This window comes from Thunnus albacares, chromosome 18, assembly GCF_914725855.1.
Source record: "Thunnus albacares chromosome 18, fThuAlb1.1, whole genome shotgun sequence".
Lineage (NCBI taxonomy): Eukaryota > Metazoa > Chordata > Actinopteri > Scombriformes > Scombridae > Thunnus > Thunnus albacares.
In genome coordinates this window covers 6405734-6430878 of record NC_058123.1, presented here as the reverse complement: position 1 = coordinate 6430878, position 25145 = coordinate 6405734, and the positions used below count along the sequence as shown (strand labels likewise).

Here is a 25145-nt window from a genome sequence, read left to right as displayed (position 1 = left end):
AATGTGAGACTGGGCTGTGCTGCAGCCTGGACTTAAATAACCTGGGAACCCTGTGGGCCCTCAGCTGTTGCAAGCTGCCCTCATGAACACCTCTAGAGGGAGCAGACAGGTAAATCACAAGGCCAAACAAAATGTGACACCCACCCCTTCCCCTCCCTTAAGATGTTGTCCCATCAGGATCACCGCAACCAAAGCAAAACAAAACAATCGTCAAAACAACAACAACAACCCCAGCTGAATAAAATGTTTGGCCAACAGCTGGAGGACCAGCAGAGAGAGCAGACAGATAAATCACAAGGCCAAGAAAAGGTGACACCTGGGGTGTTTCCTGTATATATGTATACAGGAAATACAAAACATTGCCAAAATAGTAAGTCCTTGTATTTATTTGCATGTTCTCTTGCAGCTTATAAAGCGTCTCAACAGCTATTAGATGGATTGCAATGAAATTTGGTAGCTGTTACCCCAAGGATCAAATTTAATAACTTTTTTGAACCCTTCCCCTAGCCTTTCATGTAGTGACATCATCAGGTCAAAATTTATTTCTCGTTCATGACCGATGTTCTTTGTTGGATTTTATAAATACTGAGGTCATGAATCAAATTTCCAAATCTCCTGCCGCTTAATGTGTTTGATGTGATGCTGGAACGAAATATCTCACTTTATTTATTAATATGCCGATTATTTTCTCAATTGATCAATGTTTATTTTTTTTATACATCAGAAAATTGTGAAAAACATCCATGAAAATTTCCTACAAATGGTTAATTTTAAGATGTGAGAATCTGGAACCATCAAAGTATTGGCGTTTATACTTAAAAATGACTGCAACAATTGATTATCAAAATAGCTACCTGTTCATTTTCTGTTGATTGACTTATCAATTAATTGAGCTATAGTTTCAGCTCTACTTTCAACATTTCATTACAGAACATGCTTAGTATGGTGCAATATATGTAAAAAGAAAAACCCCAAAAAGCTAAAAGAAACAAACAAACAACAAAAAAAGAAAACTCAATATTCTGGATTCATTAGATTAATTGGATTAACATAAATTGAGTGGACAAATGCACTTCATCAGACTAAATGTCTCTGGTTTGTACAAAGTTTGCCACGTCCACTTTATCTTTTTGTGCAACTACTGATACGTGACATTACAGCGAAGGTCAAGTTCATGTCAATCCCTCTAATTCCCTGTTGACTTCAAAATCGACCTTATCACGTAAGATGATCAGTTAAATCTTAAAAAAACAGCTCTGAAGCAATCTAGTAACGAAGGTAAATATGCAGCTGAGTGATGTGACCACATCTTTCTACTTCTCTAATAATCTGAACTGCTGCATTCTGGACAAGCAGGAGTTGTGACTTTGGGTTGAGTCTAAACACAAGGCAAGCTTATAAAAGTATAAAATATGTAAAAACTGGTTCAATTTGTAAAGATTATCTTTACTTTGGAGAAAGTTTTATTTTCCTTACTTTTGTCAAGTCCCAAACAGGAAGCACAAACTCCAACTGCACGTTTAATATGTTGAAAACTGCAGTTGCCTTTTATTACGTGCTTTGTGAAATCTACAGTAACAGTTCTTCAACATGCTGTAAGGGAGTAAATGGGAAATAATATTGAGGGGCATGTTTTTTGTGACCTACGTTACTTGCCATAGTAGGGAAATTGTGGAGAGGGTTAAAAAGAAGAGGAGAAGAAGAGTTTTGTTGGGAGAAGTCAATTGTATTATTGGTTGCATATGCTAACATGTTGTGCGTAAACTGAGAACAGTGATAAATAAAGTTCCATAAAAGTTAACCTTCATCTCCCGTAGTATTCTGTGCAACAGTGTAACAGAGGAGGAGTGAACAAGAACTGAGTGACAATCATTAACTGAAGTGAACAAGTACGGTGTTAAAATGCCATTTCAAAAGAAAAGAAGAAAAAACAAAGAAGGGTGGATGATGTGTGTTTTCACAAAATGGCTGCAATTTAGTTGATATTTTTACAGTTGGACAAAGAAAGAGATATTTCTGACATTATGCCAGGCCCTGGGAGGTATGAAAAATCCTCTACACACAGAATAAATAATTGGGATGAAATTTTGTCTTTGAGAGGAATTTTGGATTAACACAACCCTGGATTGTGAGCAAAGGTTAAAATATCAGGATTATTTTGAAAATGAGAAGTACCTGGATTGACCTTTCCCATGTCGACCCATCCACAGAGTCAGGAAAATGCTAGTTAGACAATTACTTTTATTGACAAACTAAAATGTAGATATACAAGCAAAACTTATTACTTTAAAAAACACAGACAAACTTTTATCCTACAGTATTAAACCTGCTAAATTTTGCCCATTTTAGGTTTGGGTCTCAATTCTGGCACATCAAACATTGACAGAAAATTCATCAAATTACAACATGGAATAAAAGATTAGACCCATTAAAACTACACAAAGGCAATCATTCATACCCTGCTGAAATCAAGCAAACTGCATCAAGCAAAGTGCATAAAACAAGTGTGTCGTAAAAGATATAAAGACAATTAAATGTATTAAAACAATATAAGCAGTAATTTAGACAGCTCAAAGCTCTGAAACAGGGGGTCATTGCCAAAGATGACTCCTAAATTTCCTTACATGTACTGAACCAAACCTGAGGTGGAAGACGTCACAGTAGAATAAGAAAAAAAGGTAACACTTAATTTTATTTTGATATACAAATAAAGAGACCTGTAAATTAAGTGTTGCCGGAAAAACGATATCTGAAGGGAGAAAATGATCAGGAATAAAACAGCTTAATAATGATTAATCCACTAGCATTCAGTGCTCTGTGTGTTATCTGAGTTAGGCATAGTGTGTTGCTCTTGTGAGTTTTTCGGAGCCCTGAAGGAAACCTTCATCCTCTTCACTGTTCTCTCACTCCTGCAGAGGAACGTGTTCTTCACATGATCCCTGAAGTTCTTGGAGATAAAGTAGTAAACAAAAGGGTCGATGCAGCTGTTGAGACTGGCCAGGCACAGGGTGGCGATGTAAAATCTGTACAGGTGGTTGTCAGCCCCGCCCAACAAGAGGATATAGTGTACCAGCAGCATGATGTTACTGGGGGTGAAGCACACTAAAAACATAACCAACACTGTGATCATCAAGACCACAGCCTTCCGTCGCTTCTTGGTGATGGCAGCATCTGTCATGCTGTTCCTGAGAGCTTTGAGCATGAGGATGTAGGATATGATGCACACAATAGTGGGAACAACAAATCCCAGAGTTCCCATTGTCAGGAAGTAGCCAGCTGATATTTTCACCTGACTTTCCCTGGTAACATCATTGCAAGTAAGGATTTTTGGCTTGAAGTTTGTTATTCTGACCTGTTGGTCATGCAGGTAGAGAGGGATGGTGATAAGCCAGACCACCACCCAGACTGTGACGGAGACGGCAACAGATATACAGTTGTTCGTCTGTTGCACGGACAGTGGGTGGACCACCGCCCAGTAACGCTGGACACTTATGCAGGTGATAAAGGCGATGGAACAGTACATGTTGCTGTAGAAAAACGCCACCAGCACTTTGCACAGCCCTTCTCCGTAGATCCAGTTGTTCCCGTTGAAGTGGTATGATATCTTCAGGGGGACCCAAATGACAAAGAGCAAGTCAGCCAGAGCCAGGTTTGCCATGTAGATTGACGACGGGCGCTTTTTCTTAGTCCTGAAGAGGAATACCCATATTGCCATGGTGTTGGTGGGCAGCCCCACAGCAAACACAATGATGTAGATGATTGGGAGGAAGATAGTTGTAAGATGACTGCTCAGGATTTCCTTGTCTTGGGGTCTGACTGCTACCCCATCTGGGCTCTCTTTATCAGGGACGTCTTCTTCTGTTGTGAAGTGACAATATTAAAACATGTGAAAAGCAGAAGTATGCAGGTTTACATGCAGGAACAAACTTTAATTTGACTACATCTGAAACTCAAATGTGAGTTGCACTCTGTCCCTTTCAACCATGAGCATTTTGACCTGTTTCCTACTTGTAATAATAGTCCTCTGAGCTTGAGTCAGCAGCATTACAACAATATCCATTTTGATCAAGATTCCCAGCACAGGGAAGATGCAATGAGATATTCTATTGTTAATAATTCTATTCTAATTCTATTGATGTTGTTAATTGTAATGTTTATTCTTTCCTACAGTATATCTTGACAAAGAGGCTGGAAAGAGGATGAACAGAGCAAAACACCACATCAGTTAAAAAAAAATCAGAAATCTGACTTTGTGCATAACTTGCTTTACAGGCACTTTAGACAAATTAGAAGCAAAAAACATGAACATGCTTCATTGTCATGAATGACTACAGAATGAAGCAATATTACTAAATATATAACTGATATAACTACATAAAAAGGAAACATTACCCTCACTGGGACCATCCCATCATATGATTTTTAATTAACTGGTTAAAATAGGACAGAAAGAAATTAATAATATCCCAAGAAATAAATTAAGATGAAAAAAGATCAGTTTCAAGTTAGTGAAATTGAGAAAACACACTTATGTCACGTTTTGTGCAAAGAGTACATCATTTCCAACTGACTTCTACCCCACCTTTGCTCACTTTACCGTTTTTTATTGGATCTTCACTGGCTCGGGGGTAGCCATCCTTCCAATCTAGGCGGTAGCTATGCACCTGACCTGGGCTCTCTATAGCAGGGATGGCATACACTGTTGTGAAGTGACAATATGAAAACATGTGAAAAGCAGAAGTATGCAGGTTTACATGCAGGAACAAACTATAATTTGACTACATCTGTAACTCAAATGTGAGTTGCACTCTGTTCCTTTCAGCTGTGAGCATTTTGATCTGTTTCCTACTTGTAATAATAGTCCTCTGAGCTTGAGTCAGCAGCATTACAACAACATCCATTTTACATATAACTATAAATTTTACATATAAGAGAATTACTTTGATCATATATTTTGATCAAGGTAATTCTCATCCAGCCTATAGCTTGAGAACTGTTCATTCAATCTACTTCGTACCTGGCAGGTCTATTGCTGGGAATCAAGGAAGTGCAATGTCCATGTGTGAAGTTGTTTGAATGAGTGGTTCTTGAGAAATATATAAAAATACCCCATAAACAATGTTGATTTGTTTTTTCCACCCATCGAGTCAATGAACGGAAAAACACACAGCGGTATCAGAAGCTCATTATATTGATGAATGTACAAACAAGATGCACATATAGCATAAGTAGGTTAGATGTTTTATAAAGTACACTTCAGACTGCCAGAAGTGTACATATTACACTAGACAGAGCAAATGAAGTCTCAGTTTACCAACAATGGTAAAATTGTGACCTATTCAACTTTAATGAAAAGTTTTTTTGGCCTGCTTGTGAAAACTATATAATAATCTCACATTTCATTCCATAAAACCAGAATCACCAAATAATCCCTTCCAGACAATATCATGCTCAAACTGCCTCCTTACTATCACTACCAGTAACCTACTTGTTCCTGTGAAGGAGAAAGCTGCTAATATCAGCTCTTATGAAATGTGACTATTCAAAATACTAACTTGAAAATAGATTTTGGGTTTAAATTCTCCGCGCTACCTTTGTTTGATTGAGAGATTGCCAAAAGAAAAGCACATGTAGACATCATTACAACTAAATCCTGTGATCCTTGAACTTCATAATTCACATCATCCAAACTAAACATTCAAAACACATCAACATGATAAGAAATACTGATCAAGACTTTTTTTTTGGCCCAGCACAGGGAAGATGCAATGAGATATTCTTTTGTTAATAATTCTATTCTAATTCTATTGCTATTGTTAATTGTATTGTTAATTCTTTCCTACAGTATATCTTGACAAAGAGGCTGGAAAGAGGATGAACAAAGCAAAACACCACATCAGTTCAAAAAAATCAGAAATCTGACTTTGTGCATAACTTGCTTTACAGGCACTTTAGACAAATTAGACATGAAGCAAAAAACATGAACATGTTTCATTATCATGAATGGATACAGAATGAAGCAATATTACTAAATATATATAACTAATATAACTACATAGAAAGTAAACATTATGTAGCTACTGTACCCTCACTGGGACCATCCCATCATATGAACTTTAATTAACTGGTTAAAATAAGACAGAAAGAAATTGGGAAAATTCCAAGAAATAAATTAAGATCAAAAAAGATCAGTTTCAAGTTACTGAAATTGAGAAAACACACTTATGTCACTTTTTGTGCAAAGAGTACATCATTTCCATTTGAATTCTGTGTTAATTTCATGTAATTTTGAATAAGATGTTGACTTTGGTGCTGCTACAAACATGAATAGATCAGATAGTGAAAAGTGAGTTTGAGGTAAAGAGAGGCTGAGGTTAAGGTATAGTACATAGTAAAGCACAGCTGATGGTAGAAGTAGACATTGTAAACATTAGAATTATAACTGAACACTATGTATTAGGAGAATCTATTTGCAGTCACTCACTTGGTGAATCTCCTGGATCTGGAATGACAAAAGAAAGAGATTTACACACATGTAATAAAGTGTATACTACTACTGTGTAGAATTACATAAATATACACACAGGGATTTTGTAGGGTTTTTTTTTGTTAAAGCATCCATTTTCATCTGAACTGGTTGTAGCTTTGTGGCAATATCAGCAGAGGAGTAAGAAGTACAGGACAGGGGATGTGGTTCATACCAATCAAACAAGCGTACTGTATGTTTTTCCCTCTATTTTTCAATTTGAATCAATACAGAATAAAACAATATAACTAAATATAATGAGCAGGAACATTATGTACTGTACCCTCACTGGGACCATCCCATAATTTGAACTTTAATTAATTGGTTAAAATAGGACAGAAAGAAATTGGGAAAATTCGAAGAAGCCCTACATTTATGCAAATTAGGTGCATAAATGTAGGGCTTAAATAGTGAATAATATTTGGCAAAAGGTTGATTGTGGTGTGAAAGGTTTGAGTTTCATTCTGCTTAGAAAACATTTTCTTTTCATACAAAATTACACATTACATGTTTCGTATATAAAATAACTATATATATATACACACCCTAAGAGGCAGATGTGAATACCACGTTAGTGTATACTATGGCAATAATTCAATATAATTCTGATCTGTTTATCAAGTAGTATTTTTTTTCCTCCCCTTATTTATTTGTGTGCAGTTGGTGGAGTTAGACATGTTTTTTTTTTTCTCTTTTTCTTTTTTTGGTGTTAGAACTTCTACAATTTCCCAGAACTTGGGTATCCAGGTTAATGAAATTGAGAAAATAAAGTTATGGCACTTTTTGTGCAAAGAGTACATCAGTTTCATTTGAATTTTGTTTTCATTTTATGTGAATTTGGATAATATGCTGGCTTTGGTGCTTCTACGAACATGAAGAGATGAGACTGAAAAGTGAGCTCGAGGTAAAGGAAGGCTTAGGTGAAGGTATAGTACATGGTAAAGCACAGCTGATGGTAGAAGTAGACATTGTAAACATTACAACTGAATGTTATATATTAGTAGAATTTATTTGTAGTCACTAACCGTTTACAGCTACTGAAACTTGATCTAGAATAACAAAAGAGAAAGAAATTTACACACATGTAATAAAGGGGTGTATACTACTACTATGCAGAATAACATAAATATACACACATTACAAACAGGGACTTTGCAGGTTCTTTGTTTTGTTTTATTGAAGCATCCATTTCCATCTAAACTGGCTGTAACTTTGCGGCGATATCAGCAGAGGTGTAAAAGGTACAGGACAGGAGATGTGATTCACACCAAATAAACAAGCATACTGTATGTATTTTTTTTACCTCTACTTTTCCATTTGAATCAATACAGAATAAAGCAATATAACTAAATATAATGAGCAGAAACATTGTGTACTATATCCTTACTGGGATCATCCCATAATCTGAACTTTAATTAACTGGTTAAAGAAGGACAGAGAGAAATTGGGAAAATTCCAAGAAATAAATTAAGATAAAAAAAAGATCAGTTTCTTTTCTTTGCACTATATGAACATCACACTGCTTCATGCATTGGCACTGATGGTAGAAGTAGGCATTGTAAACATTAGAGTTACAGCTGAATGTTATATATTAGTGGAATTTATTTGTAGTCACTCACGTGGATGACCGTCTCCTGGACCTTGACCTAGAATAACAAAAGACAAAGAAATTTACACACACGTAATAAAGGAGTGTATACTACTGCTATGTAGAATTACATAAATATACACACATTACAAACAGGGACTTTGCATGTTCTTTGTTTTGTTTTATTGAAGCATCCATTTCCATCTAAACTGGCTGTAACTTTGCGGCGATATCAGCAGAGGTGTAAGAGGTACAGGACAGGAGATGTGGTTCACGTTGTATAAAGAAGAATAATGTTGTTTTTTTCCTCCTCTATTGTTACATTTGAATGAATACAGAATAAAGCAATATAATAAAATATAATGAGCAGAAACATCATGTATTATATCCTCACTGGGACAATCCCGAACTTAAATTAACTGGATATAATAGGACAAAAATAAATTGGGAAAATTCCAAGAAATAAATTAAGATTATAGAAGATCAATTTGTTTTCTTTGGACTCTATGAACATCACATTACTTCATGCATTGGCACTAAATGCTACAAGTGAATGAAAATAGTTATTGTAAATTAATTGCATAAATGTAGGGCTTAAATAGTGAATAATATTTGGCAAGAGGTTGATTGTGGTGGGAGAGGTTTTAGTTCCATGCTGATAGACAGTGAAAAGTGAGCTTGAGGTAAAGGGAGGCTGAGGTGAAGGTATAGTACATGGTAAAGTACAGCTGATGGTAGAAGTAAACATTGTAAACATTAGAATTACAACTGAATGTTATATATTGGGAGAATTTATTTGCGGTCACTCACTTAGTAGATCTGGTGGACCTTGACCTGGAATAACAAAAGATAAAGAGATCTACACACATAAAGGGAGCTATACTACTACTATGCAGAATAACTTCGCAGCGATATGAGCGGAGGTGTAAGAGGCACAGGACAAGGGATGTGGTTCGTGGCAAATAAACAAGCATACTGTTGGGGTTTTTCACCCTCTATTTTTACATTTGAATGAACACAGAATGAAGCAATATAACCACATATATATAAATATATAACAACAAGACGCATACAGGTCGTGAACGTATTACAGACAAAGTTATTTTTACAATGAGCGGAGCGGTTTCGCTTTTCTTCACATATCAGCACAGAGATTGTTTTATAATGAAAATTACAGAAAGAGTAAGAGACACATTTTGTGTGTCTTTAGTCAACAGAGGCACGCACACAGAGTTCTTCAACATCACAAATCAATTTTCATGTATTTTGCTTCTTTTACTTCTATAGTATTTCGCATCTAAAACATAATCTACTGAAATGTCCGTCAGAATGGTTTTTATACAGCTATTAATGAGACTGAATTGTACATTAATGTCGTTCATGTGTCACTGAACGTAATCCAGGATGTTGCAAAAACATCAGTAATGATGTTTGTTGCCCACAGTTGGCTGTGCGTCAGATTCTTTCCTTTTTACTTTATTAAATACCTGCAGCATCACACATAAGCTGAAACGATACATTAGTGATGTGCGCATTCACGCACCTGGCACAGCAGCAGTAACTTCATTAACAGGATCGGCAAGGATCTAACGGTAAATAATGTTCTGTGTTCTGCTACCCATCTACACCATTAACTGTATATAAAGAGGTCAGCTGTTACACACAGATTCCAGGTTTATACGGTAGGATTGTTTGTAATAAAGCATATACATGAACATACAATATCTGTGTCCGCGACCCCGTGGTCACTTCTGAAATGAATCCGGCGCCCTTGACACTGACTATCTCTGTAACAAATTGTCCACAATTTCACACATTCACCATACACGGTCCAGCCATATAGTCTACTAGGTTATGACCAAGTCTTTTTGGATTTTAAATCTACCTGAGCTGAATGTTTTCATGACAGCATAAAACATTAGTGATGGAAAAAAACAAAGCAATATCTTACCTGACTGACAAAGACAAGTCTGGACGCAACACAAAAGGAGAAACAGGTGAGACCATCGAGTCTTTAAAGTCATGGCTGCAAGAGCGTGTTAAAATAAAATGTAATGTAATGTCCGATGGTGTTACTGCTTCACTGTTTGAACTGCCATCCCCTCTTCAAATAGATGATTTGGATACTAGTTGATGTCACTGAGTCAGCTGACCGCATCTAACCAACCGAGACACAGCTCAGGTTGATTTCGGTAATATGATAATAATCTCACTCATGAGTTCATCTTCCTTCCGTCATTGATAACTAGAACACGCATTTCTCTTCATCTGCACTACAGGAACATTATATGGAAACATTCAAAACCCGCTTATCAATGATATTTCTACGCCTCCACTGATATATTGAATTTTAGAAGTGACAGTAACACAGCATAAAATACTCTATTACAAGCAAAAGCCATGCATTCAAACTATTGCTTCACTAAAAGTACATAAGTATTAATTATCTGTTACCAGCTTCTCATATGTGAATATTTGCTATTTTTCTTATATATTATATATATTTCTTATGTATTTGGGTTTTTGAGTCTTGGTCAGATAAATATATATAATACACCTTAAAAAAACACACACCCAAAAATCTAAAAACAAACAAACAAACAAAAAAAATCAACAACTCAATATTCTGGATTAATTAGATTCAATGGATTAACATAAATTAAGTGGACAAATGCACTTCATCAGTGTAAATGTCTCTAGTCTGTGCAAAGTTTGCCACATCCTCTTTATCTTTTTGTGTGCCAACTGATACATGATATTACTTGATGTTGCCACGAAAGTGAGTAAAAGCACCCTATAACTTCCTGTTGACTTCAAAACTGTCCTCATCATGTAAGATGATCAGTTAAATCTTAAAAAACAGCTCTGAAGCAATCTAGTAACGAAGGTAAATATGCAGCTGAGTGATGTGACCACGTCTTTCTACTCCTCTAATAATCTGAATTGCTGCATTCTGGACAAGCAGGAGTTGTGACTTTGGGTTGAGTCTAAACACAAGACAAGCTTATAAAAGTATAAAATATATAAAAACTGGTTCAATTTGTAAAGATTATTTTTACTTTGGAGAAAGTTTTATTTTTCTTACTTTTGTCAAGTCCCAAACAGGAAGCACAAACTCCAACTGCATGTTTAATATGTTGAAAACTGCAGTTGCCTTTTATTACATGCTTTGTGAAATCTACAGTAACAGTTAAAGTAAAGTTCTTCAACATGCTGTAAGGCAGTAAATGGGAAATAATATTGAGGGGTATGTTTTTAGTGACCTAGGTTACTTGCCATAGTAGGGAAATTGTGGAGAGGGGTAAAAAGAAGAGGAGAAGAAGAGTTTTTTTTGGGAAAAGTCAATTGTATTATTGGTTGCATAGGCTAACATGTTGTGTGTAAACTGAGAACAGTGATAAATAAAGTTCCATAAAAGTTTACCTTCACCTCCCGTAGTATTCTGTGCAGCAGTGTAACAGAGGAGGAGTGAACAAGAGCTGAGTGACAATCATTAACTGAAGTGAACAATTACGGTGTTAAAATGCCATTTCAAAAGAAAAGAAGAAAAAACAAAGAAGGGTGGATGATGTGTGTTTTCACAAAATGGCAACAATTTAGTTGATACTTTTACAGTTGGACAAAGAAAGAGACATTTCTGACATTATGCCAGGACCTGGGAGGTATGAAAAGTCTTCTACACACAGAATAAATAATTGGGATGAAATTTTGTCTTTTAGAGGAATTTTGGATGAACACAACCCTGGATTGTGAACAAAGGTTAAAATATCAGGATTGTTTTGAAAATGAGAAATACCTGGATTGACCTTTCCCATGCACTAGGAAACTGCTAGTTAGACAATTACTTTTATTGACAAACTAAAATGTAGATATACAAGCAAAAATTATTACTTTAAAAACACAGACAAACTTTTTTTCCTACATTATAAAACCTGCTAAATTTTGCCCATTTTAGGTTTGGGTCTCAATTCTGGCACATCAAACATTGACAGAAAATTCATCAAATTACAACATGGAATAAAAGATTAGACCAATTGAAACTGCTTAAAGGCAATCATTCATATTCTGCTGAAATCAAGCAAACTGCATCAAGCAAAATGAATATAAAAACATATAAAAACAATTAAATGTATTTACAAAAAACATGAGCAATAACTTAGACAGCTCAAAGCTCTAAAACAGGAGGTCACTGACAAAGATGACTCCTTACATGCACTGAACCAAACCTGAGGTGGAAGAATTGAAAGTAGAATAAGAAAATAAGCAAATGTGAGTTGGACTCTGTTCCTTTCAGCTGTGAACACTTTGACCTGTTTCCTACTTGTAATAAAAGTCCTCTGATTCTGAGTCAGCAGCATTATAACATACATTTTACATATAGCTTATGTAATTTATATGATTAGAGTAATCAAGACCAAAACATGAAACATTTAACCGAACAAGACACAGTTTGGGTTGATTTCAGTAATATGATGATAATCTCACTCATGAGTTCAGAAATTTTCATAATTATTTATTGTAATCTTTCTGAGCAAAGATGCCAGAAATCCTCTGGTACCAGCTTGTCCTACGTGAATATTTGCTAGTTTTCTTATATATGACATATATTTCTTATATAATTGGGTTTGGGCTATTGGTCAGATGAAAGAATATGTTAAAGGACAGGTTCACAGATTTTCAAGCCTCTCTTATCCAACAGTCAGGTGCCCAACTGAACACTGAAGTAGGTTTTTCTTGCCACAATCATTCCTCCTGTTCACACTGACCATGTTTCAATTCTGGCATATCAAACATTGACAGAAAATTCATCAAATTACAACATGGAATAAAAGATTAGACCCATTAAAACTACACAAAGGCAATCATTCATATCCTGCTGAAATCAAGCAAACTGCATCAAGCAAAGTGCATAAAACAAGTGTGTCGTAAAAGATATAAAGAGAATTAGATGTATTAAAACAATATGAGCAGTAATTTAGACAGCTCAAAGCTCTGAAACAGGAGGTCATTGCCAAAGACTGGGGGTCTGGTCAGTTGCTGCTCTGCCTGGTTGGTAATCCAGCCTTACTTGTGAATATTAGCAACATTATTACTGATGCAGTAACCTTTAAGCAGCATTTTATTGCTGTCAAAGTGGAGCTAATCTTAACAAGGTTATATACTCTTGGCTTGGTTTTACATTTTAGTCTTTATGTGAAAAGAAGCTCTAGCCGTGAAATAAATGTAGTGGAGTAAAAAGTTTCCACCCTATTAACATACATGAGGGGGACAAAATGTTTGCAATAATTTATAATGCACTCCAGTTCACCACCATCACCCACTATAACCTCATAAATAAACACAAAGTTATCACCTTTCTGACAATGTCAACAAAAACTGAAAATGTATAAGTTTCGTAAAAGTAGAATTTTTGTCAGAGCTGTTGTATTGGATTGCATTAGATTGCACAGGTGTTCCCAATAAAGTGCTCAATGAATGTACATATAGGATGTACTGCACATTTCTCACCAGCAGGGGGAAGCATTAAACAAACTATGCCAAAGAGGGATGTTTGCTGATCACATAAGTGTTGTTTCTTGGTTGTCTTTCACTCACAATGATACAAAGGTTACATTTAGACAAAAGATTGTTTTGTTTTAAAAGTGGTGAATATTTAAAGAAAGTACAAAGTAAGACATGACTGAAAGCTTTTCACTGTGAAACATATGTGCAATAAAATAATCTTTTCAGTAAATATATATATAATGACCACAACAAAACAGGACACGCACCATGCTTAGTTTTAACAGAAAATAAGTTTATTAACACAAATTAACCAAATCAGACCAAATCAAACAAAATTAACTAAACATTCACAATATGGAGTGAGGAAATCGGTAGAGTCAGTGATGTGTGATGTGCATGAGTATAAAGTGTGTATGTGAGTGTTTTAAGATGCAAGAACGTAAACTTTGTTTATTTATTTTTATTTATTTATTTGCACAGTAAAAGCAAAACAACATAAAACAACACAACAAAAGAGAAGAAATAAATTGTGCAGGTGAGATTTAGAAAACCCCTAGAGGCTTATGGAAGTAATCTCACCTCATTACACATTATAAACAGATACAAAAGTCATGTGATCTACAAAAATAAACAAACAAGCAACCAAAGAGTCAAAAGCAAACATAAAATAACCAAACTACAGAAAGAGAACTAAACCAAACCAAGTAGCTGAAGGGGAGAACAGAGAGCCGCAACCAGCAGCAGCCGTAAGCAGTCAGAGAAGAATATGAGACTGAGCTGTGCTGCAGCCTGGACTTAAATAACCTGGGAACCCTGTGGGCCCTCAGCTGTTGCCTGCTGCCCTCATGAACACCTCCAGAGGGAGCAGACAGGTAAATCACAAGGCCAAACAAAATGTGACACCCACCCCATCCCCTCCCTTAAGACGTTGTCCCATCAGGATCACAGCAACCAAAGCAAAACAAAACAATCTTCAAAACAACAACAACAACAACCCCAGCTGAATAAAATGTTTGACCAACAGCTGGAGGACCAGCAGAGAGAGCAGACAGGTAAATCACAAGGCCAAGAAAAGGAGACACCTGGGGTATTTCCTGTATATGTGCATACATGAAATACAAAACATTAACAAAATAGTAAGTCCTTGTATTTATTTGCATATTCACTTGCAGCTTATAAAGCGTCTCAACAGCTATTGGATGGATTGCAATGAAATTTGGTACCTGTTACGCCAAGGATGAAATTTAATAACTTTTTTGAACCCTTCCCCTAGTCTTTCATGTAGTGCCATCATCAGGTCAAAATTTATTTCTCGTTCATGACCGATGTCCTTTGTTGGATTATATAAATACTGAGGTCATGAATCAAAATTCCAAATCTCCTGCCGCTTAATGTGTTTGATGTGATGCTGGAATTGAATATCTCACTTTATTTATTAATATGCCGATTATTTTCTCAATTGATCAATGTTTATTTTTTTATACATCAGAAAATTGTGAAAAACATCCATGAAAATTTCCTACAAATGGTTAATTTTAAGATGTGAGAAGCTGGAACCATCAAAGTATTGGCGTTTATACTTAAAAATGACTGCAATAATTGATCGATCATCAAAATAGCTACCTGTTCATTTTCTGTTGATTGACTTATCAATTAATTGAGCTATAGTTTCAGCTCTACTTTCAACATTTCATTACAGAACATGCTTAGTATGGCACAATATATGTAAAAAGAAAAACCCAAAAAATCTAAAAGAAACAAACCCACAAACAAACAAAAAGACAACTCAATATTCTGGATTAATAACTGGACATTGGACATTATTAATTGGACAAACGCACTTCATCAGACTAAATGTCTCTGGTTTGTACAAAGTTTGCCACGTCCACTTTATCTTTTTGTGTGACTACTGATATGTGACGTTACAACGAAGGTCAAGTTCATGTCAATCCCTCTAATTTCCTGTTGACTTCAAAACCGACCTTATCACGTAAGATGATCAGTTAAATCTTAAAAAACAGCTCTGAAGCAATCTAGTAATGAAGGTAAATATGCAGCTGAGTGATGTGACCACGTCTTTCTACTCCTCTAATAATCTGAACTGCTGCATTCTGGAGAAGCAGGAGTTGTGACTTTGGGTTGAGTCTAAACACAAGGCAAGCTTATAAAAGTGTAAAGTATGTAAAAACTGGTTCAATTTGTAAAGATTATCTTTACTTTGGAGAAAGTTTTATTTTTCTTACTTTTGTCAAGTCCCAAACAGGAAGCACAAACTCCAACTGCATGTTTAATATGTTGAAAACTGCAGTTGCGTTTTATTACATGCTTTGTGAAATCTACAATAACAGTTAAAGTAAAGTTCTTCAACATAATGTAAGGCAGTAAATGGGAAATATTATTGAAGGGCATGTTTTTTGTGACCTAGGTTACTTGCCATAGTAGGGAAATTGTGGAGAGGGTTAAAAAGAAGAGGAGAAGAAGAGTTTTTTTGGGAGAAATCATTGTATTATTGGTTGCATATGCCAACATGTTATGTGTAAACTGAGGACAATGACAAATAAAGTTCCATAAAAGTTTACTTTCACCTCCCGTAGTATTCTGTGCAGCAGTGTAACACAGGAGGAGTGAACAAGAGCTGAGTGACAATCATTAACTGAAGTGAACAAGTACGGTGTTAAAATGCCATTTCAAAAGAAAAGAAGAAAAAACAAAGAAGGGTGGATGATGTGTGTTTTCACAAAATGGCAACAATTTAGTTGATATTTTTACAGTTGGACAAAGAAAGAGACATTTCTGACATTATGGCAGGCCCTGGGAGGTATGAAAAATCTTCTACACACAGAATAAATAATTGGGGTGAAATTTTGTCATTGAGAGGAATTTTAGATGAACACAACCCTGGATTGTGAGCAAAGGTTAAAATATCAGGATTATTTTGAAAATGAGAAATACCTGGATTGATCTTTCCCATGTCGACCCGTCCACAGAGTCAGGAAACTGCTAGTTAGACAATTACTTTTATTGACAAACTAAAATGTAGATATACAAGCAAAAATTATTACTTTAAAAACACAGACAAACTTTTTTTCCTACATTATAAAACCTGCTAAATTTTGCCCATTTTAGGTTTGGGTCTCAATTCTGGCACATCAAACATTGACAGAAAATTCATCAAATTACAACATGGAATAAAAGATTAGACCAACTGAAACTGCTTAAAGGCAATCATTCATATCCTGCTGAAATCAAGTAAAAACTGCATCAAGCAAAATGAATATAAAAAAATATAAAAACAATTAAATCTATTTACAAAAAACATGAGCAATAAATTAGACAGCTCAAAGCTCTAAAACAGGAGGTCACTGAAAAAGATGACTCCTTACATGCACTGAACCAAACCTGAGGTGGAAGAATTGAAAGTAGAATAAGAAAATAAGCAAATGTGAGTTGGTCTCTGTTCCTTTCAGCTGTGAACACTTTGACCTGTTTCCTACTTGTAATAAAAGTCCTCTGATTCTGAGTCAGCAGCATTATAACATACATTTTACTTATAACTTATGTAATTTATATAATTAGAGTAATCAAGACCAAAACATGAAACAAACCAGGCCTATATTTAACCAAACAAGACACAGCTCGGGTTGATTTCAGTAATATGATGATAATCTCACTCATGAGTTCATCTTCCTTCCGTCATTAACAGCAAGAACACACATTTCTCTTCATCTGCACCACAGGAACATTATGTGGAAAGACTCAAAACCCGCTTATCAATGATATCTCTAGATATCTACTGATATAGTATCAAAGAATATGTCAAAGTACATAGTGCAGTGCAATAAAAATACTGCAGTAAAAATACTCCTTATGAACATGGCAGGATTTACCTCCTACAGGGCCCCGGGGCAAAAGTTAGTTTTTTGCCCCACTACACATGGGAGTAGGACTCTAGAGCCAAACTTATTTGTTGATTAATTGATTTGCTGATATGATCGACAATTAATTGCCAGAAATGTTCATAATTATTTATTGTAATCTTTCTGAGCAAAGATGCCAGAAATCCCCTGGTACCAGCTTGTCCTACGTGAATATTTGCTAGTTTTCTTATATATGACATATATTTCTTATATAATTGGGTTTGGGCTATTGGTCAGATGAAAGAATATGTTAAAGGACAGGTTCACAGTTTTTCAAGCCTCTCTTATCCAACAGTCAAGTGCCGAAATGAACACTGAAGTAGGTTTTTCTTGCCATAATCATTCCTCCTGTTCACACTGACCATGGGGGCCAAAATCCACAGTCCTCCTTCTGTGCAAAAATGTATCCAAAAGTTTTTCTGAAGCTGATATGAAGGTTTTTTGCAAATGAGTCAAATCAAGCAGATATCTGAGTTCCTCTTTTTGTTACTATACTTCCACTGCAGCTCAACAGGGAAACACTGTCTGAGGAAACACAAAGAGGGAATTTGATGCTAAAAAGACTGTAAATGTGGCAGATATCCACTTGATATGACTAACTCAACCTGCTGAAGCATCATATAACTTCAGGTAGACTTTTAAATACATTTTTGTGCAAAATGACTGTGTGGACACACTGTGGATTTTGTCCCTCATCACTTCCATTGAAAGCACTTTTGAAGGGGATCTTTTAATAGCCAATATAAACAGGAGGAATGATGACAGCGAGGAAAACCTTTTTCACTGTTCATATGGACACCTGACTGTTGTTTTAAGACAATATTACGTTTAACACATTATATGTTAACTTTATATATAGAAAGAGTTGGACAAACAGTTGGACAAAGAAAGAAACATTTCTGACATTATGCCACGCCCTGGGGGGTATGAAAAATCTTCAAATTAAAGTTTCTACACACAGAATAAATACTTGGGATGAAATGTTGTCTTTGAGAGGAATTTTGGATGAACACAACCCTGGATTGTGAGCAAATGTTAAAATATCAGGATTATTTTGAAAAGGAGAAATACCTGGATTGATCTTTCCCATGCTGACCCGTCCACAGAGTCAGGAAACTGCTAGTTAGACAATTACTTTTATTGACAAACTAAAATGTAGATATACAAGCAAAAATTATTACTTTAAAAAACACAGAAATACTTTTATCCTACATTATAAAACCTGCTAAATTTTGCCCATTTTAGGTTTGGGTCTCAATTCTGGCACATCAAACACTGACAGAAAATTCATCAAATTACAACATGGAATAAAAGATTAGACCCATTAAAACTGAATAAAGGCAATTATTCATATCCTGCTGAAATCAAGCAAACTGCATCAAGCAAAGTGCATAAAACAAGTGTGTCGTAAAAGATATAAAGACAATTAAATGTATTAAAACAATTTAAGCAGTAATTTAGACGGCTCAAAGCTCTGAAACAGGAGGTCATTGCCAAAGATGACTCCTAAATTTCCTTACATGTACTGAACCAAACCTGAGGTGGAAGAAGTCACAGTAGAATAAGAAAAAAAGGTAACACTTTATTTTATTTTACTATACAAATGAAGAGACCTGTAAATTAAGTGTTACCGAAAAACGATATCTGAAGGGAGATAATGATCAGGAATAAAACAGCTTAATAATGATTAATCCACTAGCATTCAGTGCTTTGTGTGTTATCTGAGTTAGGCGTGGTGTGTTGCTCTTGTGTGTTTTTCGGAGCATCAAGCATCAAGCATAACACTTTAATTTACGGGTCCTTTCATTTCCTACTAATTTCCAGGAGTTTTTCTCAATAATTTTCTAAAAGTAGCTGTTAGGTACAGTAACTGTTCATTCTTTGAAAGGGTTACCTTGTTTTGTAGTATATGGGAAATGGACTCATGCAGTTTTTATGAAAGAAACTCAGTTAAGTTTTTCTGTCAATTAAAGAACTGTTAAGAATCTAAGTTTTGCAAATTTACAACCAAGAACCCAAATATAATGAGTTGGTACTTACCAACTAAAGCAACACTTTTTCTTCCCTTTCTGGAAAATTTCCTTAAACTTAATGGTTCATACCATAAAATTACCAGCAATTTTCCAGGAAACTACTATGAAAAATTAAGGGACCTGTAAAATTAAGTATTACCGAAAAACAATATCTGAAAGGAGTTATTGATCTAGAATAAAAACAGCTTAAAAATTATTAATCCACTAGCATTCAGTGCTCTGCGTTTTTCCTGACTTAGGCGTGGTGTGTTGCTCTTGTGAGTTTTTCGGAGCCCTGAAGGACACCTTCATTCTCTTCACTGTCCTCTCGCTCCTGCAGAGGAACGTGTTCTTCACATGATCCCTGAAGTCCTTGGAGATAAAGTAGTAAACAAAAGGGTCGATGCAGCTGTTGAGACTAGCCAGGCACAGGGTGGTGATGTAAAATCTGTACAGGTTGTTGTTGGCCTTGCCCAACAGGAGGATATAGTGTACCAGCAGCATGATGTTACTGGGGGTGAAGCACACTAAAAACATAACCAACACTGTGATCATCAAGACCACAGCCTTCCGTCGCTTCTTGGTGATGGCAACATTTTTCATGCTGTTCTTGAGAGCTTTGAGCATGAGGATGTAGGATATGATGCACACAACAGTGGGAACAACAAATCCCAGAGTTCCCATTGTCAGGAAGTAGCCAGCTGATATTTTCACCTGACTGGGCCAGGTTACATCATGGCAGGTAAGGATTTGTGGATTGTAGTTTGTTATTCTGACCTGTTGGTCATGCAGGTAGAGAGGGATGGTGATAAGCCAGACCACCACCCAGACTGTGACGGAGACGGCAACGGGTATACGGTTGTTTGTCTGCTGCTTGGACAGTGGGTGGACCACCGCCCAGTAATGCTGGACACTTATGCAGGTGATAAAGGCGATGGAGCAGTACATGTTGCTGTAGAAAAACGCCACCAGCACTTTACACAGCCCTTCTCCATAGATCCAGTTGTTGCTGTTGAAGTGGTATGATATCTTCAGGGGGACCCAGATGACAAAGAGCAAGTCAGCCAGAGCCAGGTTTGCCATGTAGATCGATGACGGGCGCTTTTTCTTGGTCCTGAAGAGGAATACCCATATTGCCATGGCGTTGGTGGGCAGCCCCACAGCAAACACAATGATGTAGATGATTGGGAGGAAGATAGTTGTAAGATGACTGCTCAGGATTTCTTTGTCTTGGGATCTGACTTCTACCCCATCTGGGCTCCCTCTACCATGGAAACCTCCATCTGTGTTTGTTTCATCTAATTTTGAATAAGATGTTTGCTTTGAGACAGTGAAAAGTGAGCTTGAGGTAAAGGGAGGCTGAGGTGAAGGTATAGTACATGGTAAAGCACAGCTGATGGTAGAAGTAGATATTGTAAACATTAGAATTACAACTGAATGTTATATATTAGGAAAATTTATTTGCAGTCACTCACCTAGTTCATATTCACCTGGAATAACAAAAGACAAAGGGATTTACAAACACGTAATAAAGGAGTGTATACTACTACTATGCAGAATAACATAAATATACACACATTACAAACAGGGACTTTGCAGGTTCTTTGTTTTGTTTTATTGAAGCATCCATTTCCATCTAAACTGGTTGTAGCTTTGTGACAATATCAGCAGAGGTGTAAGAAGTACAGGACAGGAGATGTGATTCACACCAAATAAATAAGCATACTGTATGTTTTTTTTTTACCTCTACTTTTCCATTTGAATGAATACAGAATAAAACAATATACCTAAATATAATGAGCAGAAACATTATGTACTGTATCCTTACTGGGATCATCCCATAATTTGAACTTTAATTAACTGGTTAAAGAAGGACAGAAAGAAATTGGGAAAATTCCAAGAAATAAATTAAGATAAAAAAAAGATCAGTTTCTTTTCTTTGCACTATATGAACATCACACTACTTCATGCATTGGCACTGAATGTTACAAGTGAATGAAAATAGTTATTGCAACTTAGTTGTGTAAATGTAGGGCTTAAATAGTGAATAATATTTGGCAAGAGGTTGATTGTAGTGGGAAAGGTTTGAGTTTCATTCTGCTTAGAAAACATTTTCTATTCATACAAAATTACACATTACATGTTTCGTATATAAAATAACTATATATATACACCCTAAAAGGCAGATGTGAATACCACGTTAGTGTATACTATGGCAATAATTCAATATAATTCTGATCTCTTAATCACGTAGTATTTTTTTCCTCCTCTAATTTATTTGTGTGCAGTTGGTGGAGTTAGACATGTTTTTTTCTTTTTTTCTCTTTTTCTTTTTTTGGTGTTCGAACTTCTATAATTTCCCAGAACTTTGGTATCCAGGTTAATGAAATTGAGAAAATAAAGTTATGGCACTTTTTGTGCAAAGAGTACATCAGTTTCATTTGAATTTTGTTTTCATTTTATGTGAATTTGGATAAGATGTTGGCTTTGGTGCTTCTACAAACATGAAGAGATGAGACTGAAAAGTGAGCTCGAGGTAAAGGAAGGCTGAGGTGAAGGTATAGTACATGGTAAAGCACAGCTGATGGTAGAAGTAGACATTGTAAACATTAGAATTACAACTGAATGTTATATATTAGGAGAATCTATTTGTAGTCACTCACCTGATCCATATACATGAACTTCAACTAGAAAACCAAAGACAAAGAAATTTACACACATGTAATAAAGGAGTGTAAACTACTACAATGCAGAATAACATGTATATACACACATTACATACAGGGATTCAGTTGGTTCTTTGATTTGTTTTATTAAAGCATCCATTTCCATCTAAACTGGTTGTAGCTTTGCGGCAATATCAGCAGGGGTGTAAGAGGTACAGGACAGGGGATGTGGTTCACATTGTATAAAGAAGCATAATGTTGTTTTTTTCCTCCTCTATTGTTACATTTGAATGAATACAGAATAAAGCAATATAATTATATATATTATGTATTATATCCTCACTGGGACTATCCTATAATCCGAACTTTAATTAACTGCTTAAAAAGGGACAAAAATAAATTGGGAAAATTCCAAGAAATAAATTATGATGATAAAAGATCAGTTTCTTTTCTTTGGACTATACGAACATCACAGTACTTCATGCATTGACACTGAATGTTACAAGTGAATGAAAATAGTTATTGCAAATTAGTTGCATCCCATCATATGAACTTTAATTAACTAGTTATCACTACAAGTAACCTACTTGTTCCTGTGAAGGAGAAAGCTGCTAATATCAGCTCTTATGAAATGTGACTATTCAAAATCGTAACTTGAAAATAGATTTTGGGTTTAAATTCTCCACACTACCTTTGTTTGATTGAGGGATTGCCCAAAGAAAAGCACATGTAGACATCATTACAACTAAATCCTGTGATCCTTGAACTTAATAATTCACATCATCCAAACTAAACATTCAAAACACATCAACATGATAAGAAATACTGATCAAGATTTGTTTTGGCCCAGCACAGGGAAGATGCAATGAGATATTCTATTATTAATAATTCTATTCTAATTCTATTGCTATTGTTAATTGTATTGTTAATTCTTTCCTACAGTATATCTTGACAAAGAGGCTGGAAAGAGAATGAACAGAGCAAATCACCACATCAGTTAAAAAAAATCAGTAATCTGACTTTGTGCATTACTTGCTTTACAGGCACTTTAGACAAATTAGACATGAAGCAAAAACATGAACATGTTTCATTGTCATGCATGGATATAGAATGAAGCAATATTACTAAATATAATGAGCAGAAACATTATGTAGTGTACCCTCACTGGGACCATCCCATCATATGAACTTTAATTAACTGGTTAAAATAGGGCAGAAAGAAATTAAGAATATCCCAAGAAATAAATTAAAATTGAAAAAGATCAGTTTCAAGTTACTGAAATTGAGAAAACACACTTATGTCACTTTTTGTGCAAAGAGTACATCATTTCCATTTGAATTCTGTGTTCATTTCATCTAATTTTGGATAACATGTTGGTTTTGGCGCTGCTAGGAACATAAATATATCAGACAGTGGAAAGTGAGTTTGAGGTAAAGAGAGGCTGAGGTGAAGGTAAAGTACATGGTAAAGCACAGCTAATGGTAGAGGTAGACATTGTAAACATTAGAATTACAACTGAATGTTATATATTATTATTTATTTTCAGTCACTCACCTGGTGGACCCACTGGACCCACTGGACCTTGACCTAGAATAACAGAAGAGAAAGAAATTTACACACATGTAATAAAGGGTGTATACTACTACAATGCAGAATAACATGTATATACACACATTACAAACAGGGATCAGTTGGTTCTTTGATTTGTTTTATTAAAGCATCCATTTCCATCTAAACTGGTTGTAGCTTTGCGACAATATCAGCAGAGGTGTAAGAGGTACAGGACAGGAGATGTGGTTCACATTGTATAAAGAAGCATAATGTTGTTTTTTTCCTCCTCTATTGTTACATTTGAATGAATACAGAATAAAGCAATATAATAAAATATAATGAGCAGAAACATCATATATTATATCCTCACTGGGACAATCCCATAATCTGAATTTAAATTGACTGGTTAAAATAGGACAAAAATAAATTGGGAAAATTCCAAGAAATAAATTAAGATGATAAAAGATCAGTTTCTTTTCTTTGCACTATATGAACATCACACTACTTCATGCATTGACACTGAATGTTAAAAGTGAATGAAAATACTTATTGCAAATTAGTTGTGTAAATGTAGGGCTTAAATACAATATATACAAATTACAACTGAATGTTATATATTAGTAGAATTTATTTGTAGTCACTCACGTGGATGACCATCTACTGGACTGTGTATACTACTACTATGCAGAATAACATGTATATACACACATAACAAACAGGGATTTAGTAGGTTTTTTGATTTGTTTTATTAAAGCATCCATTTCCATCTAAACTGGCTGTAGCTTTGCAGCAATATCAGCGGAGGTGTAAGAGGTACAGGACAGGAGATTTGGTTCGCACCATATACATGAATACTACATGTTAGCGTATATGGCAACAATTCAATATAGTTCTGACCTGATTATCATGTAGTAATTTTTTCCTCCTATAATTTATTTGTGTGTAGTTGGTGGAGTTAGACATACTTCTTTTTTTATTTTCTTTTTGGTGGTGAAACTACTGCAATTTCCCAGAACTTAGGTATCCAAATTAGTGAAATTGAGAAAACACACTTATGACACTTTTTGTGCAAAGAGTATATAATTTCCATTTGAATTCTTTGTTCATTTCATCTAATTTTGAATAAGAAGTTGACTTTGGTGCTGCAACAAACATGAAGAAATGAGACAGTGAAAAGTGAGCTTGAGGTAAAGGGAGGCTGAGGTGAAGGTATAGTACATGGTAAAGCACAGCTGATGGTAGAAGTAGACATTGTTAACATTAGAATTACAACTGAATGTTATATATTATTATTTATTTTCAGTCACTCACCTGGTGGACCCACTGGACCTTGACCTAGAATAACAGAAGAGAAAGAAATTTACACACATGTAATAAAGG

The 25145-nt window shown here is 35.4% G+C and overlaps 2 protein-coding genes across 5 annotated transcripts in view; both read right to left on the bottom strand.

Annotated features, from left to right (window-relative positions):
* Positions 1 to 2731: 2731 nt before the first annotated feature.
* The window catches only part of LOC122967880 (proteinase-activated receptor 2-like), a 42271-nt gene continuing 19857 nt past the window's right edge, over positions 2732 to 25145 (bottom strand). For all 4 annotated transcript variants that reach the window (XM_044332672.1, XM_044332669.1, XM_044332671.1 and 1 more), the window contains one exon: positions 2732 to 3858. In XM_044332672.1, the coding sequence (XP_044188607.1) occupies positions 2801 to 3858 (1058 nt within the window). In that variant the 3' untranslated portion in view covers positions 2732 to 2800. The remainder of the gene's footprint in view (positions 3859 to 25145) is intronic.
* Positions 19774 to 24422, bottom strand: LOC122968968 (proteinase-activated receptor 2-like). The gene is made up of 4 exons (XM_044334519.1): positions 24411 to 24422; positions 23769 to 23801; positions 22212 to 22235; positions 19774 to 20901 (listed from the first exon to the last, which is right to left on the bottom strand). Exons 1-4 carry the CDS (start codon positions 24420 to 24422, stop codon positions 19774 to 19776), a joined length of 1197 nt encoding a protein of 398 aa, XP_044190454.1.